General features: G+C 48.3%; 1 protein-coding gene across 2 annotated transcripts in view; it reads left to right on the top strand.

Annotated features, from left to right (window-relative positions):
• Positions 1-17745, top strand: part of ASIC4 (acid sensing ion channel subunit family member 4) — a 942253-nt gene that overhangs the window by 852293 nt on the left and 72215 nt on the right. Inside the window, exon 1 of one of the 2 annotated variants that reach the window (XM_069227150.1) lies at positions 10504-11705. The exons of the other annotated variant lie outside the window; for it this stretch is intronic. Within the exon in view, the coding sequence (XP_069083251.1) occupies positions 11082-11705 (624 nt within the window). The 5' untranslated portion in view covers positions 10504-11081. Of the gene's footprint in view, positions 1-10503; positions 11706-17745 lie in introns of those variants that run through there. 2 annotated transcript variants of the gene reach the window in all.

Genomic DNA, 17745 nt, shown 5'->3' with positions numbered 1-17745 from the left:
CATAAATGATCTATTTATCTGAGACACTTTAAGAGCATTACAGTATCTGAGTCCGACACCAAAGAAGGGTGTTTCATACTTTATGCGTTTTAGAGCCTTTTCTGGATAGCCATACTGCTGGTTGCTCAGGCAGTTGGAAAAATAAGCACAATAGTCGCCGCTGTGCAGAGGACAGGCACTTTTTCCAGTGCAAGCTCACAACTTTTGCCCAATCAAAATACATACTTCTGTCCAGTACTCTTGAAAGGCCTTTTAAGGTCCGGTGACAGCCATGTTCTCACGATTACATATGCAAACTATATTTAGATGTGCAGCCGTGGGGGACGTTCCTTGAAGAAGTCTATTAATACAGCTTTGGGGTGCTCACCACATCAGCACTTTCTTATGCGTATTAAGTGCAATATGCACATCCTGTTTTCACTTTTTGTGCATGTGATTTACACTTACGCATGTGACATGTTGTGTGAGCCTGGCCATTACTGACTGGAAGACTGACGAGAAGACCAGTGCTTAATTTGAGCCAGTGGTTTCTGGTACTCGGTGCTGGCACTTAATTGTCAGCAGCGGCTCTAGTGACAGTCCACCACACGGTGGCGATGTCTGCCTAATTTTGAGAGAAGTACAACAACAGTGTTTAATCAGTCAATATACATTAAAATGAATAACACCTGTAGCGCGCACCATTATGATAGCTTTGGCTGGCCTGGACTAGTCTGAAGTGTCGTGCTTGTGGCAGTGTGGTGGTGAGTACCAGCGTTGACCTCTCATTGGCAGCGCTGCAGGGGCACTGTGTGGTGCAGGCGGCAGTGGCCTCCTCAAGAGGGCGCTGACACAGACGAGCAACAACTGCCCCCCTCAGCTGTTCTTCTTGTGGGGTGCAGGGGGAGGCTTGTTTCTGACTCGGCCCCAGCCCTCCCTGCCTTTCAGAGGCACCCTGAGCAGGGCCCCGGCCAGCGCCCCCGGGGCTCCCAGAGACACCTCTGGCTACCAGGGCAGCTTGGCAGCGCCTGAGAGTGGGCCCGCCCCTGGCACAGAGTGCCCGCTGCGCTGCCCGCTCCAGCAACACAATCACACTTGCGTTTTTTGTTTTTTGTTCATATAAGTTTTACGAGCAGAGCGGCGGCCGGGCTGTCTGGAGGAGATGAGGGGTGAGCTTTTAAAGCTGGAATGGAAGAGCGGGCGGCGTAAATCACCCTCCCTAATGGAGAGTGATTTCTGCTGCCTCCCGGGCTGTAAAGAGGACTTTAGCGGGGAGGGACGGGCTGTAAAGGAGAGCTGGGGGGGGATACTTTTCAGACCCCAGGATGATGTCTGGACCGGTCCTCCTGTGAGTGGCCAGGTCAGACCTCATCACATGCACTTCAGCAAAGCAAACACGGTCTCGATGGGCAGCCACATCTCCTGAGGGGCCGTCAGCACCAGCGCTTTGTAGTGGAGTGGGCACCTACAGCTTGTGGAGGGACAGTACCGGCACTCCTCAGGAGCCACCTACACTGTGTGGTGGGACAGTACCGGCACTCCCCAGGAGCCACGGAGCCACCTACACTGTGTGGTGGGACAGTACCGGCACTCCTCAGGAGCCGCCTACCGCTTGTGGAGGGACAGTACCGGCACTCCTCAGGAGCCACCTACACTGTGCGGTGGGACAGTACCGGCACTCCTCAGGAGCCACCTACACTGTGTGGAGTGACAGTACCGGCACTCCTCAGGAGCCACCTACACTGTGTAGTGGGATAGTACCGGCACTCCTCAGGAGCCACCTACACTGTGTGGTGGGACAGTACCGGCACTCCTCAGGAGAAACCTACACTGTGTGGTGGGACAGTACCGGCACTCCTCAGGAGCCGCCTACAGCTTGTGGAGGGACAGTACCGGCACTCCTCAGGAGCCACCTACACTGTGTGGTGGGACAGTATTGGCACTCCTCAGGAGCCGCCTACCGCTTGTGGAGGGACAGTACCAGCACTCCTCAGGAGCCACCTACACTGTGTGGTGGGACAGTACCGGCACTCCTCAGGAGCCGCCTACAGCTTGTGGAGGGACAGTACCGGCACTCCTCAGGAGTCACCTACACTGTGTGGTGGGATAGTACCGGAACTCCTCAGGAGCCACCTACACTGTGTGGTGGGATAGTACCGGCACTCCTCAGGAGCCACCTACACTGTGTGGTGGGACAGTACCGGCACTCCTCAGGAGCCGCCTACCGCTTGTGGAGGGACAGTACCGGCACTCCTCAGGAGCCACCTACACTGTGTGGTGGGATAGTAGTGGCACTCCATAGGAAGGCGCCTACAGCTTGTGATGGGATAGTACTGGCACTACCCAGGAGGCACCTACAGATTGTGGAGGGACAGTACCGGCACTCCTCAGGAGACGCCTACCACTTGTGGAGGGACATTACCGGCACTCCTCAGGAGCCACCTACACTGTGTGGTGGGATAGTAGTGGCACTCCATAGGAAGGCAACTACAGCTTGTGGTGGGACAGTACTGGCACTACTCAGGAGCCACCTACAGCTTGTGGAGGGAGAGTACTAGCACTCCTCAGGGGCCACCTACACCGTGTGGTGGGACAGTACCGGCACTCCATAGGAAGGCGCCTACAGCTTGTGGTGGGACAGTACCGGCACTCCTCAGGAGCCACCTATAGCTTGTGGTGGGACAGTACTGGCACTCCTCAGGAGCCACCTACAGCTTGTGGTGGGACAGTACTGGCACTCCTCAGGAGCCACCTATAGCTTGTGGTGGGATAGTACCGGCACTCCTCAGGAGCCACATACAGCTTGTGGAGGGACAGTACCGGCACTCCTCAGGAGCTGCCTACAGCTTGTGGAGGGACAGTACCGGCACTCCGCAGGAGCCACCTACAGCTTGTGGAGGGACAGTACCGGCACTCCTCAGGAAGACGCCTACAGCTTGTGGTGGGATAGTACCGGCACTCCTCAGGAAGGTGCCTACAGCTTGTGGAGGGACAGTACCGGCACTCCTTAGGAGCTGCCTACAGTTTAGGAAGACGCCTACAGCTTGTGGAGGGACAGTACCGGCACTCCTCAGGAGCCACCTACAGCTTGTGGAGGGAAAGTACCGGCACTCCTAAGGAGCCGCCTACCGCTTGTGGTGGGACAGTACCGGCACTCCTCAGGAGCCACCTACAGCTTGTGGTGGGACAGTACTGGCACTCCTCAGGAGCCACCTACACTGTGTAGTGGGACAGTACCGGCACTCCTCAGGAGCCACCTACAGCTTGTGGTGGGGCAGTACCAGCACTCCTCAGGAGCCGCCTACAACTTGTAGTGGGGCAGTACCTGCACTACTCAGGAAGGTGCCTACACCTTGTGGTGAGACAGTACCAGCACTTCTCAGGAAGGCACCTCTTGCGATAGACCAGTACCGTCACTTCTCAGCACATCTCAGGAAGGCACCTACATCTTGTGATGGACCAGTACCGGCACTTCTCAGGAAGGCACCTACAGCTTGTAGTGGGACACTACTGGCACTCCTCAGGAAGGCGCCTACAGCTTGTGGTGGGACAGTACTGGCACTCCTCAGGAAGGCACCTACAGCTTGTGGTGGAACAGTACCGGTACTCCTCAGGAGCCACCTACAGCTTATGGTGGGACAGTACCGGCACTTCTCAGGAAGGCACCTCTTGCGCTAGACCAGTACCGTCACTTCTCGGCACATCTCAGGAAGGCACCTACATCTTGTGATGGACCAGTACCGGCACTTCTCAGGAAGGCACCTCTTGCGATGGACCATTTCCAGCACTTCCCAGGAAGGTGGCTACACCTTGCAATGGAAGTATCAGCACTTCTCAGAAAGTCACCTACACCTTGTGATGGACCAGTACTGGCACTTCTCAGGAAGGCACCTCTTGCGATAGACCAGTACCGCCACTTCTCGGCACATCTCAGGAAGGCACCTACATCTTGTGATGGACCAGTACCGGCACTCCTCAGGAAGACACCTCAGGAAGACACCTACAGCTTGTGGAGGGAGAGTACCGGCACTCCTGAGGAAGGCGCCTGCAGCTTGTGGAGGGAAAGTACCGGAACTCCCCAGGAAGGTGCCTATGTCTTTTGGGGGGACAGAATCAGCACTTCTCCGGAAGATACCCACACCTTGTGGTGAGACAGTACCAGCACTTCTCAGGAAGGCACCTCTTGCGATGGACCATTTCCAGCACTTCCCAGGAAGGTGGCTACACCTTGTGGTGAGACAGTACCAGCACTTCTCAGGAAGGCACCTCTTGCGATAGACCAGTACCAGAACTTCTCAGGAAGGCACCTCTTGCGATAGACCAGTACCATCACTTCTCAGGAAGGCACCTATACCTTGAGATGGAAGTTTCAGCACTTCTCAGGAAGGCATCTACATCTTGTGGTGGGACATTACCGGCACTTCTCAGGAAGGCACCTCTTGCGATAGACCAGTACCGTCACTTATCGGCATATCTCAGGAAGGCACCTACATCTTGTGATGGACCAGTACCGGCACTTCTCAGGAAGGCACCTCTTGCGATGACCATTTCCAGCACTTCCCAGGAAGGTGGCTACACCTTGCAATGGAAGTATCAGCACTTCTCAGGAAGTCACCTACACCTTGTGACGGACCAGTACTGGCACTTCTCAGAATGGCTAAAACACTTTAAATTGAACAGCTGCAGCATTTGTCTGTGAAACTGGTATTTGTTTATAGGGTCGGACCACAGACTCTGGGCAGCACTTCCGTACCTTCCCCTCTCAGCAGGATATCAGTCTTTATTTGGGACGGTACCTGCACTTCCTCAGCAGGAATGATATATACCTTTAAGGGGGGTGTACCTGCACTTTGCTAGAAGTTTTTCTAACTTTTAATGAGACTGTTCCAGCGCTTCTGAGCTGTGCCCCAGTGCTGTGAGTGGCACAGCACCTCTCTACAGGCCGTTTATATCCAGATAGTGCCATGCTTTTGATGGGCTGATGTGGGTGGAGCAGAGATCCCCCGCGTGAAGTGGCACTTACTGTGACCTGTGAGTACCTCCTTCTTCCTTTGTAAACACAATCGTTACTATCCTCATCCTCATTCCTCGCCCCCTTCCTCACTTCATGCACCCATGTCAAGCAGCTGTCTTTTATTTCTATGTTAGAATACACTCTGCGCAGCTTTCCCCAGACAATTATGTGAGAATCACTAAGAAAGGGGCTTTGGCTCCGCCCACATGCTGGAGGCCATGAGTACATGTTTTGATTGGGGAGAAGTTGTTTGCTTCCACAAAAAAAGTGCTTACCCTTCAAGCAGCTGTGATCATTTTCTTCATTTATCTAACTGCCTAAACTTGAACTTTCAGGGGCACACACATGACCTTGTAATGCTATTAAAGTGTCTTAGATAACTAGATCATTTATGTTGTTTTTCTCTAGCAGCAGCACACAGGGAGGAAGGCAGTCAGTAACATACATGGATTTTTATGTCTGGCTTGACTCTGCAACTGTCACTTGACCTTTTGATCTACACCAATACTATTCTACAGTTTTTTGTTTCCACAGCAATGCATATCTATTCCAGTGGTATTTACTTGTAATACTTCACATTGCTATGCAGCATTCCTTTAAAGCCAGACCTACTGGAATTGCCAATGCTCGTTTACATGTGCACTTGCAACAACGTATCTTTCATCCATAGTGCTGTGCCCTGTGGTTTCTCAGTACTGGACTTCACAGCGGCCCGTGTGTGTATGTAACGAGCAGGTCTTTTATCTGATGTCAACAGTGCCTTGTTCCCTTTAAACTTCACGCATGCTTGTATTCAGATGAGGCGGGGGACTTTGCTGAGCGGGTCTTTTGGTTCTGCTCGCTATTGGCTGCTCCCACCTATCTCAGCTCTGCAAGCGGTACATTGGCCCGCTCAGAGTAGGACACGGACGGGGCAAGGGCCTAGTTTTTAGTATAAATGCAAAACCTCTCTTTCTTCTTTGAGCTGCTGGGTTAAAGAAATGTTGTCCCTCTCGAGTGATGCCTGGCCTGGAGCATCCTGGTTCAGCTCAAGCGCGCCCAACAAGCTGCCTGGCTGCCCATGGGTGGAATGGGTTGGTGTTTCCACGACAGGCATCTCCGCAGCTGCTACATGGGCAAGACATTCTACTTTTGTAAATTGTTATAGATTGAATTTGGCACAAGGATCTGAATTAAATGTTGATACAAAGATTCTGAATGTAAGAAGTGTACTTTAAAACTGCTGAGCATGAGGCTACTGCCATCTTTCTTATTTTAATACATTTGTTTGGCATTACTTTTTGTCACGTATGCACATTCTTACCGGTAGAATATATACTTTGGTATTCCAGCATTAAGTGAGGGTGAGCAAGGAATGGGGATGAGGATGGCAACATCTGGATTACTTGTCGGTAATCTTCATTACTCGGATTCAACATTCCTTGTCCTATTGCTCACATCTGTGTCGGGTGGAAGGTTGTGGCTTCTTCTTAGAACAGGAAGTGATGTAATCCTCCTACCCTTTAATAGTTATAGGGTTTGTGTTCGTAATAAAATAAAGTTGCTTGGCAGCGGTGCATGGAGAGAGGCGGTACCTCAATAAGTGAGAAACGGGGCAGGGAATGTAAAATTGTAGTGATGAAGATTACCAGTACGTAATCCAGACATTAGCCGAGCTCAGTCCATTGAGACGCGAGGTGGCAGTTCGAAGGCAGAGCCTCCAAGGTGGTTGAATTATCCACACACGTGAAAATCAGGGGCGTAGCTTGGTCAGTAGGCTTGGGGGAGGGGGTGGACTTCAGATTTTCCAACAATCAGGATGGCATATCATGTTGAAATACATTATACAACCAGCAGGGTGCATGAGAGGGGCTTAAGGGGCAGTGAAAAGGGAGAGGAATGCAGATTGCGAGGGGTGCTAAGTGAGGAAAAACATAATATTTTGTAAACTAGCTTAATTTTTTAACACTTTTGAAATAGAGCGAGGGAGAGTGTGTGTATGTTTCTGCGTCTGTGTGGGTAAAAATATCTGGCAAAACCAGACAGACACCTCATTATACCCAACTGAAAGCACTTGTCCCCAACTATTTACCAGAAAATACATTTATTAGGGGGGTGTAATACCCCAAACACCTCCCCTGAAGCTATGCCCCTGGTGAAATTATGAGAATCCTCCCATGCTCATGGAGGGGAATGCTCTGATTGCTTACCGGTGACCATCAATCTCCCAGGTGAGGCAACGGAACGACTCTGATGAGGAGGTAATCTGCACTGCAAATAGCAAACCAGTTCCTTCTACACTTTGTGGCCTTGAATACTCTTCCGGGGGGTCCATGAGGTACCGGGGCAGACACCATGTTCCCCGAGGCCTGTGATCACCAGCAGAGGCTTAGGGACAGATGTACGAAGCCGTTTGCATGTCGCAAACTGCGAAAAACGCAGTTTGCGGCATGCAAACGGCCGACCGCGAAGCTCAGGAGTGCGACTCGCAAATAGGAAGGGGTGTTCCCTTCCTATTTGCGACCGCATTGCAATTCAGAGTTGCTTTGTGACTGCGAATGCGGTCGCAAACCAACTCGCAGTTACCACCAGTGTCACACTGGTGGTAATTCATTCGCAAAAGGGAAGGGGTCCCCATGGGACCCCTTCCCCTTTGTGAATGCCGAAAAAAAAAAAAATTCAGAGCAGGCAGTGGTCCTATGGACCACTGCCTACTCTGAAAAAAACGAAACGAAATGGTTTCGGTTTAGTTTTCATTTTGCAGCTCGTTTTCCTTTAAGGAAAACGGGCTGCAAAATGAAAAAAAAACTGCTTTATTGAAAAAGCAGTCACAGACATGGAGGTCTGCTGACTACAGCAGGCCACCATCCCTGTGAGTGCAGGGACTCGCTATGGGGTCGCAAACTGCGACCCACCTCATGAATATTGAGTCGCAGAAGGTGTCTGACACACCTTTCTGCATCCAATTTTGCGACTTGCAAATTGCGAGTCGGTCAGACTCGCAATTTGCAAGTCGCAAAATTGGATATTACTACATCTGGCCCTTAGATCTGTGAGATCTCTCCCAGGGGGCAGTCTGTGCTGTTGAGACAGCTGTTCTGTTGCTATCTGGGTGTATGATGTCCAATCAACATTACACACCCCAGGACTCTATGCGTACGCCTTTAAAAGCTAGGCAAGCATTCTGCAGCACTAAATGTTTCAGTGCAGGTCTGGTTCTCAGCAGTGATACAGATACAAAAAGGTACTAGTGGTATTTAAATCGCACCTCCTGTTGAACAAACGTAAATGTGGTTAAAGTAAACAAAGAACACAGCTATTAGGGTGCTGCTTGACAGTTATCACACGCCTTACTACCAAGAAACGAACAACAATGGTCTAATAGGTCCACTGTGTACTAGAGTAACAAAGATACCCAATCACTGAAATAGTATTCCAAAAGTAATTGTAAGTCCATAGAGTAAGGATTCGTAGATGATAAGTCCAATCAAGTGAGTTTTGTTGAAACATGAAAGATTCTGTGTTCCAAATTGCATATATTATCAGGACAGCCACCATGTGTTTCATCATCTGACTTTCTCAAGGCTAGAACTATATAAAAGTACAACCAGCAGTAACGGATTTCAAAAGGTTGATTCACAGTAAAGCTTCCAAGTCTAAAGTTATGAAGAAAACTCGTAAAACTCATCAAGGAAAAGTCCCCTTTGACCGAGACTGTATAATTGGTGTTTCCAAGAGTTAAAGGATATTATAGGTAAATTATATGATGGCCAAGCTAAGGACTGTGTGTACTTTGAAGACGGTCCTAGCTTGGCCATTATCACAGATGGTGAGGAAACACGTGTCAGCTGTTGTGATAATATATGCAGTTTGGAGTACGGAATCTTCCACGTTTCAATAAAACTCCTTGATTGGGCTCATCATCTGTGAGTCCTTACTCTATGGACTTCCAATTTGTTTTGGAATATTATTTGCATATTAGGGTATCTGTGTATACTCTGGTTCTCAGCTGTGTTCACATGAGTAACTGCTGTGAAGGAATCCCAGGAAACCCCCATCAACCATCAGGGAAGAGCCCACAGAGGCCCCAGGGGACGGGACCATAGAGGGCACCAGTGGGTCAGACAAGTCCACCCAACAGGGAATAGTTATGAGGTTGTGAAAGCAGTTTTGTCAACCCTTAGAGACGGTAAGAATGAAATCAGATAAAAGCTGCTTCCAACTATAGAAGAACTGGGTCTGTTTTCCTCTTCAATTATGTCATTTCCACAAAATATTGAAAATAATTCCATGTATCACATCATCTCTGTGAAATATGGGTTTCGGCACCATATATTTTCTCTAGCAAATTACCAGATATGTATTATAAAATACCATACAATCAAATGCCGTATGACCCTTCACATTACAATAGCATGCTCAAGTACTCAAAAAATACAATAGAATAAAGACTCCCAGTTTTCTGTTTTTACAGATTTTTACAGATAAATACAGACATACAACAATGTGTTTCCTGACAGTATTTATTTTTAAACGTAGAAAAATACAGAAAATTCTCCTCTTGTGGAAGACTCTCCATGCTGTACTTAATAAATTCGAGTTAACCTCTGAGCAGATAGAGAGCTTGGGAAGTTAAAAAAACATGATGAAACTTCCTAGAATACGGGCATATGTTAACATATATGTGTATAGAGTGGTAATATGTATCTGTGGGTGTAGTGTTTTCTAATATTTGCCTGCTTATTTCTCTAAAATGCGAAAGGCATCAAAGTTCATGTTTCTCAGTTAAATAAATAAGGAAATGTACCATTGTATGACTCCATTAATTCTCAAAACACTTATTAAATATGGATAAATACAAATAAGATGTCCGAAAAATAAATACGGATAAATACTGACGGAAATGTTAAAAAAATTAAAACCGGGAGCCCTAAATATAATTAAGGCTTCCTTTTCCTTTTTTACTGATTTTTACAGATAAATCCAGGCAGAAGATCATTTATTTTCCTGTCCGTATTTATTTTTAAAAGTGGAAAAACGGAAATCAGGATATTTTCTCCGCAATTCTAAATATTGTCAGTCATGACTGTCAGACGAGTAATACTAAAAGTTATATATTTTCTTACAAGTGTATCGATGTCTCATTTATGAATCTTAGCACTGAAAACTGGTAGACGTTGAAATAAGAATATGCGTTTCTCTGTGTAATAAATATACTAACTAGTATCAGCTTCATGTTTTCACAAAACCTTAAATAAATCCGGATCAATACAGATTAAATCAGCAAAATATAAATACAGTCGGAAATGTCAAAAAATAAGTACCACAAAACCGGGAGCCCTGAATATAAAGTATGGGTGGGGTAGTTCTCTAGCGCCAACATGGCAGCTAAGCGCTGTAGAGGGTCAAAGGCGAGCACAGAGTCAACAAGTGATAGGGAAGGTAGACGGACGGTTAAAGTAATAAAGAAAATATCACAGCACAACAGCACATAACATCATTCAATAAAACCCGTGCAGCAGTGTTTGGATGGTTTCAGACACTGCCGAGCGCGGTGCTCACAGATCAGGGCGCATGGGCTCTGCTCCAAACCGCCGGCGCGCACAGAGGGCGGAGGGGGCTCTCTGGTGCCGCCTGGAGTAGCCCCCGGCCCCCTCCGTCCTGCAAGCCTCGGGGCCACGGCTCGCGCAGATGCCCGGGCTCTTGAAGTCCCTTCCAAGGAGGCGTCGTGAGGCGCTTGGAGGGAGACTTTACATATTTAGGAGCTGTGATGCTCGTCTTCGGATGGAGGGGGGCACCCAGGGGGGCTGGGAGTGGGAGGGGAGCGAGGAAGGACTGAAAGCAAGCCTTGGATGGGGGGCGAGCTTCGGGGGAACGCAGGGGCACCCCGCCACTATGCCTCTCGCTGAAGGGCTGAGGCTGGCAGATGCCACTGGGACGACAGCGCGTTGGCACAGCCCTGAGGCCCCCTCCAGCGCCTCGTGAAGGGGGACACTCGCCTTGGCGCGGAGTCTAGTTATAAAGAGAGCACGCGGCTGAGTGAGCTGCCTCAGATCACCGCAGAGCTCTCGGTGGCGCCGGCCGAGCCTCTACGAGGTGCCCTTCCCTCATGCCTCGGCCTCATGTACCCTTCCCAGGAGGCCTTCCCCTGCCGGTGAGAATGGCCGACGTCCCTGAACTGCTCAGCCAGGAGGACCCCCTTCATGACATCACCTCGCACTTCTTGAAGACCACCAAGGTCCATGGGCTTGGCCAGCTGTGCGGTGGCCACCAGTCATGCAGAGGCCGCGTGTTCTGGGCCCTGGCGGTCCTGGCCTCCCTGGGCCTCCTGGGCACCTGGTCCAGCAACCGAGTCAGGTACCTGGCCTCCTTCCCGGTCCACACCAAGGTCCACATGATGTGGGCCCGGGAGGCCTCCTTCCCTGCCGTGACCATCTGCAACAACAACATGGTGCGCTTCCAGCGCTTGACCAAGTCCGACCTCTACTCGATGGGCCACTGGCTGGGCCTCACCATGGAGAACCGGTCCCTGCAAGCCCGGTTACTAGAGATCCTGAGGGAGGACCGGCGCCAGTGGTTGACCCAACTGGCCAACTACTCGCGGTTCCTCCCACCGCGAGTGTCCGAGAGGACCATGGCCAGCTTCCTCCACCGCCAGGGCCACCAGATCCAGGACATGCTGCTGGAGTGCGTGTTCCAGGGGGCGGCCTGTGGTCCCGAGGACTTCACCACGGTGAGTATGCCTGAAGTGTATATTCAAGTGGTCCTCAGAACTTTACCCTGGTGAGCATCCCTGGAGTGCATGTTCTAGGGGGGCCATGTGGTCCTTAGGAGTTAACCCGGTTAGTATCCCTGGAGTGCATGTTAGGGGGGCCATCTGGTCCTTAGGAGTTAACCCGGTTAGTATCCCTGGAGTGCATGTTCTAGGGGGGCTATCTGGTCCTTAGGAGTTAACCCGGGGAGTATCCCTGGAGTGCATCTTCCAGGAGGTATCCTGTGGTCCCCGAGACTTCACCCAGTGACTATCCCTGGAGGGCATCTTCCAGGGGGTTCCCTGCGTACCCCAAAATTTCACCCCAGTGAGTATCTCTGGAGTGTATGGTTTAGGGGTGCCCTGCGATCCTCAGGATTCACTGCAGTGAGGATCCCTGGAGCGCATGTTCTAGGGCGATCCTGTGGTTCTCTGGACTTCACCCTGGTGAGTATCCACGGAGTGTATGTTCTGGGGGTCACCCTATAGTCCTCAGGACTTCAACCTGGTGAGTGTCCCAGGAGTGCAAGTTAAAGGGGGCGTTAAAGGGGGCGTCCTGGGAATCTCCTTCCAGTACACGTTCAGGAGGTGCCCTGTGGTCCTCAGGACGTCACCTGGTGAGTATCCCTGGACTACATGTTCTAGAGGGGCCCGTGCAGTCCTCAGTAATTCACCATGGTGAATATCCCTGGAGTGCATGCTCTGGGGGGACCCTGCGGACCTCCCTGGAGTGCATCTTCCAGGAGGTATCCTGTGGTCCACGAGACTTCACCCTATGACTATCCCTGGAGTGCAACTTCCAGGGGGTGCCCTGTGTACCCCAAAATTTCACCCCAGTGAGTATCCCCAGAATGCATGTTCGAGGGGTGCCCTGTGGTCCCCAGCACTTCACCCCAGTGAGTATCCCTGGAGTGCATGCTCTAGGGACTCCCTGCAGTCTGCAGCACTTCCCCCCAGTGAGTATCCCTGGAGTGCATGTTCTGGGGGTGCCCTACAATCCTTAGGACTTGAACCCGGTGAGTATCCCTGCAGTGCATGTGCAGGGTGCCCTGCAGTCCTCTGGGCTTCACCCTGGTGAGTATCCCTGGAGTGCATGTCCTAGGGGTGCCCTGCGGTCCTCAGGGCTTCACCCCGGTGAGTAGTCACTCTCTCTACTAGTAACTATAATTAACATTGCAAGAGGGACAATGCAAACCTTGAGGAACCTAAGCAACTTCTGCCTAATTTAGGTATTAGCGGATGGGTTACTCCTTCACAACGGTGACAGACATTCCGTCTGCCGAAACCTAAATCCCATAGGACAGTGGTTCTCAACCTTTTGACTTCTGTGGACCCCCACTTTCTCCTTATTGGAATCCGGGGACCCCCCACTGAGTCAAGAGTGATAGCTAGGGACTTTATTTGTTACTATTATTTCATTTTCTGAGCAGACGCGGACCCCCTCAGGAGGCTTCGCAGACCGCTAGGGGTCCCCGGACCACAGGTTGGAGACTACTGCAATAGGATATAATTGGATTTAGATTTCGGCGGACGTTATGGCAAGTAACTCGTCTGCCAATATCTAAATCAGACCCTTAGCCATTGGTATTCATCTTATCCACCTTAGAAGAATGTCTCATTCCCTCTTTCTTTCTCTAGCCCTCTAGACCACGTCTTTCATCACACGTCTTTCCATCTTTCACCCCTCTTCCATCTGGCCGTCAAGTTGCCTCTGCTCCTCTTTCTTTCACTCACTTCTCCTTCTTCTTGTGGCAGTCTTTGTCTCTCACCCTCTTTCTTTTTCTTGACTCCTACTCAGTTCCTTTATCTCTTGTATCTGTTTGTCTCTCACTCTTTCCTTCTTTCACTCACTTTTCTCAAGTCTCTCTTTGTGTCCCTCCTTTTATCCTTCTCTCAGCCTTTGTCTGCTCTGTCTCTCTAGTTCTGCACATCGTGCACTAACTCGGAGAAATTGCAAAGTAAAGGCATGCACTTTATGCAGTGCAAAGCACAAGGGCTTGCAATATTCCAAATATGTTTGGGGGTTCTTTATCCTATACGTAACCGATGGAAGCCTCCAATACCTGAACACAACAGCACTAGTGTGCTGCGTCGTGCAGTCATTACAGGAAAGGACACCATCTCCGTGTAATAAAACATTCTGAACTGCAGACTCACTTTGAGAGTCACACATATTGAACTGCTCATCAAATGTGCTTGCAGCACATTATAAACTGCATAAGGGAGGCTTATGTTCCCTGGGTACATTTCATATGTATTCTACCTTTCATAAGAAAAAGAAACTGGTGAAGATTTAAAGAATGTTCGTAAAAGTGAGAGTGCAACCATGTATTATAAGGAATAAAATACCCCCTGCAGTAGGTTTAAATGATACAGGAACTACAGAGTTCTGTAACCTCATAGAGGGGCTTGGTTTGTGGTCTTGTTCCTTGATATGGTCAAAAAACTCCTGAGCGTCTTGAAAAATCATTATTAGGTATGATTATGGGTATTTTATCCCATATATTGCCATAACTTGTTAACTATTTTCGTGAAATGCATATCAGTGACCAGGTGATCATTCCACTTATGTGGGGAGTATGCTACAAGGCTGTAGGCCCTATACCGGGAAGCACTGTCCACTGCATGTTCACGATGCGCATGCTGAAGTCTGGTTGTGGGGCAATGGGAGCATGTAGGGGTGGGGGTGCTCAGCATCGGCCCAGGATGGCCGATCCGTGACAGGTCTTTGTGATAACACAGTATATGGTAATAAGTCAGACGTAAGGGCATCTTTACAAGAAAGTGATGCATCAGTCCTGATGCGCCACTTTTCTTGCGTACCCCTACCGCCACCTAATGACACAATGGTTGCACTGTATTTATAATACGACGCACAATGGCACCATGGCGGGCGTAGTGTAAAAAATGTTTATGCTATTGTGGCAATTTGCAGGATTAGCACCCAAAATGATGGCGCTAATCCTGAAAAGTAAAGGGAGGTCCACTGAAAACAATGGGAGCATCATTTTAACGCCTGCCTAGGGCAGGCGTTAAAATGATGCACAAAATGGTGCATTGAAAGCTTGTAAATTTCACTGCACCATTTTTATGGGCCTCCTAACAGGGGAACACCCCCTTGAATACATTATGCCTGGCGCAGACATAATATGGCACAAGGGGTTACAAAGTAGCGCAATGCATGCATGCATTGCGCTACTTTGTAAATATGGCATAACAAAAATGCCACCATAACAACACATTAACGTAAATAATATGGCGCTGTCACGCAAGGTGGCACAAGGGGCTTGTAACTATGCCCCATAGTATTCAGGAAAGCGGATTTATCATACGTGGAAATCCTGAAAATCTGGCTTGGATTTGGCTTGCCTGGACGTCCATTGGACACCCATGGTCTGGTTGGAAGTTGATTTTTTGGGGTTTTGAAAGGTTTGTATTACACCTTTGGCGAGTTAGGAGGTGGTGAAGGGGGTGAGGAGGGAGTTCTCGGGCAGGACATGTAAGAGACACAGTTGAGACATGGGCAAACGTGGCTCTGGCCCAGGGCTCCAGTCTTTCAGGCTCTGTTCTGCAGAAAGTCTTGCCCTGAAGACCTTGAATACTTCCTACACAGATTCTTTTGAATACTGTTTTCCCTAAATGGGTGATTTGTGAGAGTATATTACAGACATTTTGCAGAGAAATGTTGTGTTTATGTATATGCAACATCCATAAACAAGTTTTTTAGTTCAAAACAGCGACCTCACGTATAAGAAATGGGAGGCTGTAACAGAAGTTATTTGTAGTAATATTAGTGAGCTGCTGCTGTGTTACAATATTGAAACACAGGTCACTATCCCTGAATATTAGAGTGTAACACATTTAGAGCTTGGATGAGTGTGTCTCTGCACTGTCAGTGACTTGGCCACAGAGGGCATGAAAGAGCTGAAACTGGATCCTAAGTTCAAAGCTGTTCTGAACAAAATCCTAAAGCTGTCCCTGGTTGAGGGGTGTCATAGGAGCAGGGAGGGAGGAAGTCTGGGGAGCACCAACACTAATCACATCTGGACCTGCCTGCGTCCCTTCATCTTCACCACATAAGTTCTCCGCTCCCTTCCTCCACTTACCTCTCCAGACCCCAAGCCCTTGTTACTGTCTTTGCATATCCCCCCTCTCCTGTCATCCTGTTTCCTATAATTCCTTCCTCTCTTCCCCTGCACTCCTGCTCTTTCTTTCAATCTTTGCTCTGTCTCCCATTTTCCTCCCTTCTCTGTCCCATACATCCCTTCCCTCTTTACCTTTCTTCCTGTTTGTCTCAGCCTCTCCTTTCCTCATCTTTTTCTTTCAGTTCAACTCTTTTTCTTTCTGTCTCACCCTGTCTATTTTCTTCACTCCTTTGTTTCTCTTTTATTCCTTTCTTGCTGTCTCGATCTTTCTCTGTTCACCCACCATCTCCCTTCCTCCCTTGCGCTTCTGCTCTTTTTCATCTTTGTTCTCTAACTCAACCCCTTTTGTCTTTCTCTCCTTCTTTATTTTTTCCTTCACCCCTCTCTTGTTTGATTTACCTTTTCTTCCCTCCTGTCTCCATGCAACCTCTCTTCTGCCTCATTAATGATTTTCCTCTAACCTCATTTCTCTTCTGTTGCTCATCTTTTTCTCCCTCCATCCTTTATTCTTCCTTCACTCTCCGTGGCCTTGTTCACATTTATTTTTTGTTGGCAGCCCCTCACGTTCTTTCTGAGTGCTCTCTATCTCTCTTTGTTTTATCTTCACATGTAGTCTCGAAGCCTTCTTTTCACAATTACTTTTTCATTCATTTCTCCTCTTTATTTTCTTTGCTGTAGGGCTTATGCATAATTGTATCTTGTAGGATGCTTTGCAGTACAGTAGTACTACAAACGTACTACAAAATGCTATTCACAAATGCATGCGGATGCCTACGCTTGGCCTATCTTTTTCTGTGTAGAGCTCTCTGCCCCGACTACAGAGTCTCCGCACACGTAGGTACACATTTCAGTAGTAAATGGTGGCAGACAAGGGGGAGTGGCTAGAGAATGGGAAATATTTACAAATAACAGGGAGGAGTTTAGGGCAAGCCAAGGAAGGGTAAATGGAGGGTTACAGTGTTGTACAGGGAGATACAAGCACTCAAACACAAAAAATAAGCCCATTTCTTTTCATAAACTGCACTTCTATAGTTGCTACTGGCAAAAGAAGGATCCAAAATAGCCGTTAATGTACTACATCTCAGAGCTGGAGTGAGGCCAACACCACTCATAGGCTCTGCAATACTTTGCTATAGAAAATGATGGAGTTTTGGACCAAAACCATTTATTGTGGTAATTTCTAAATATGAACACATTAGTCTGCTTTGTAAGATGTAGTTATAAACTTTGCATTTACTGTAAAATCCTTTACATGCACATAACAGTCTCACCAGTGATACTAACAAAATTATCTTTGGGGCAACTACAGTTCTTGTAATGTTCAAGATAATCATAGGTGCTGTAAGTAAGGGTACAGGGGTTGCTGCAGCACCACCATAATAACCGTGCTGGATTTCCAAAGGTGAATTAAAAACAAAGATAGCTTTAAATGTTGTTAGAATCTTGTCACATTTGCTGTGCTTCAAAGACAGAGGTGAAATGTCAGGTCATATATTCTGTCAAATTGCTGCTTATTCTTTTATCATGGAGATCGGTGTTTATTTTTCTTTCTCTGAATGTAAAGTGAACTATGTGACAATCTTGCTGAGTTGCAGGTAGTGTGAAAGGAAAGGTTGCAGCTTTTTGTAACATTAAACAAATTGAAAATACACTTATTTCAAAATATATAAGTAATTATGAAAGCACAAATGAAGCACATTTTTTCTTTTGAAGCGTGATGATTTTAATAGGATCAAACCACATCAAGACACTTGGTGACACACAAATGATAAATATTTGCTGAAACCCATTTTAACACATTATCATTTGTTCACTACATAGTTGTATCAGTACAACTATGTCTGTGCAAATTTAGTGGCCATTTCAATGGAAAATGC

This window comes from Pleurodeles waltl, chromosome 3_2, assembly GCF_031143425.1.
Source record: "Pleurodeles waltl isolate 20211129_DDA chromosome 3_2, aPleWal1.hap1.20221129, whole genome shotgun sequence".
NCBI lineage: Eukaryota > Metazoa > Chordata > Amphibia > Caudata > Salamandridae > Pleurodeles > Pleurodeles waltl.
The sequence above is the reverse complement of the archived record's forward strand: the minus strand, read 5'-3'. Positions and strand labels throughout refer to the sequence as shown.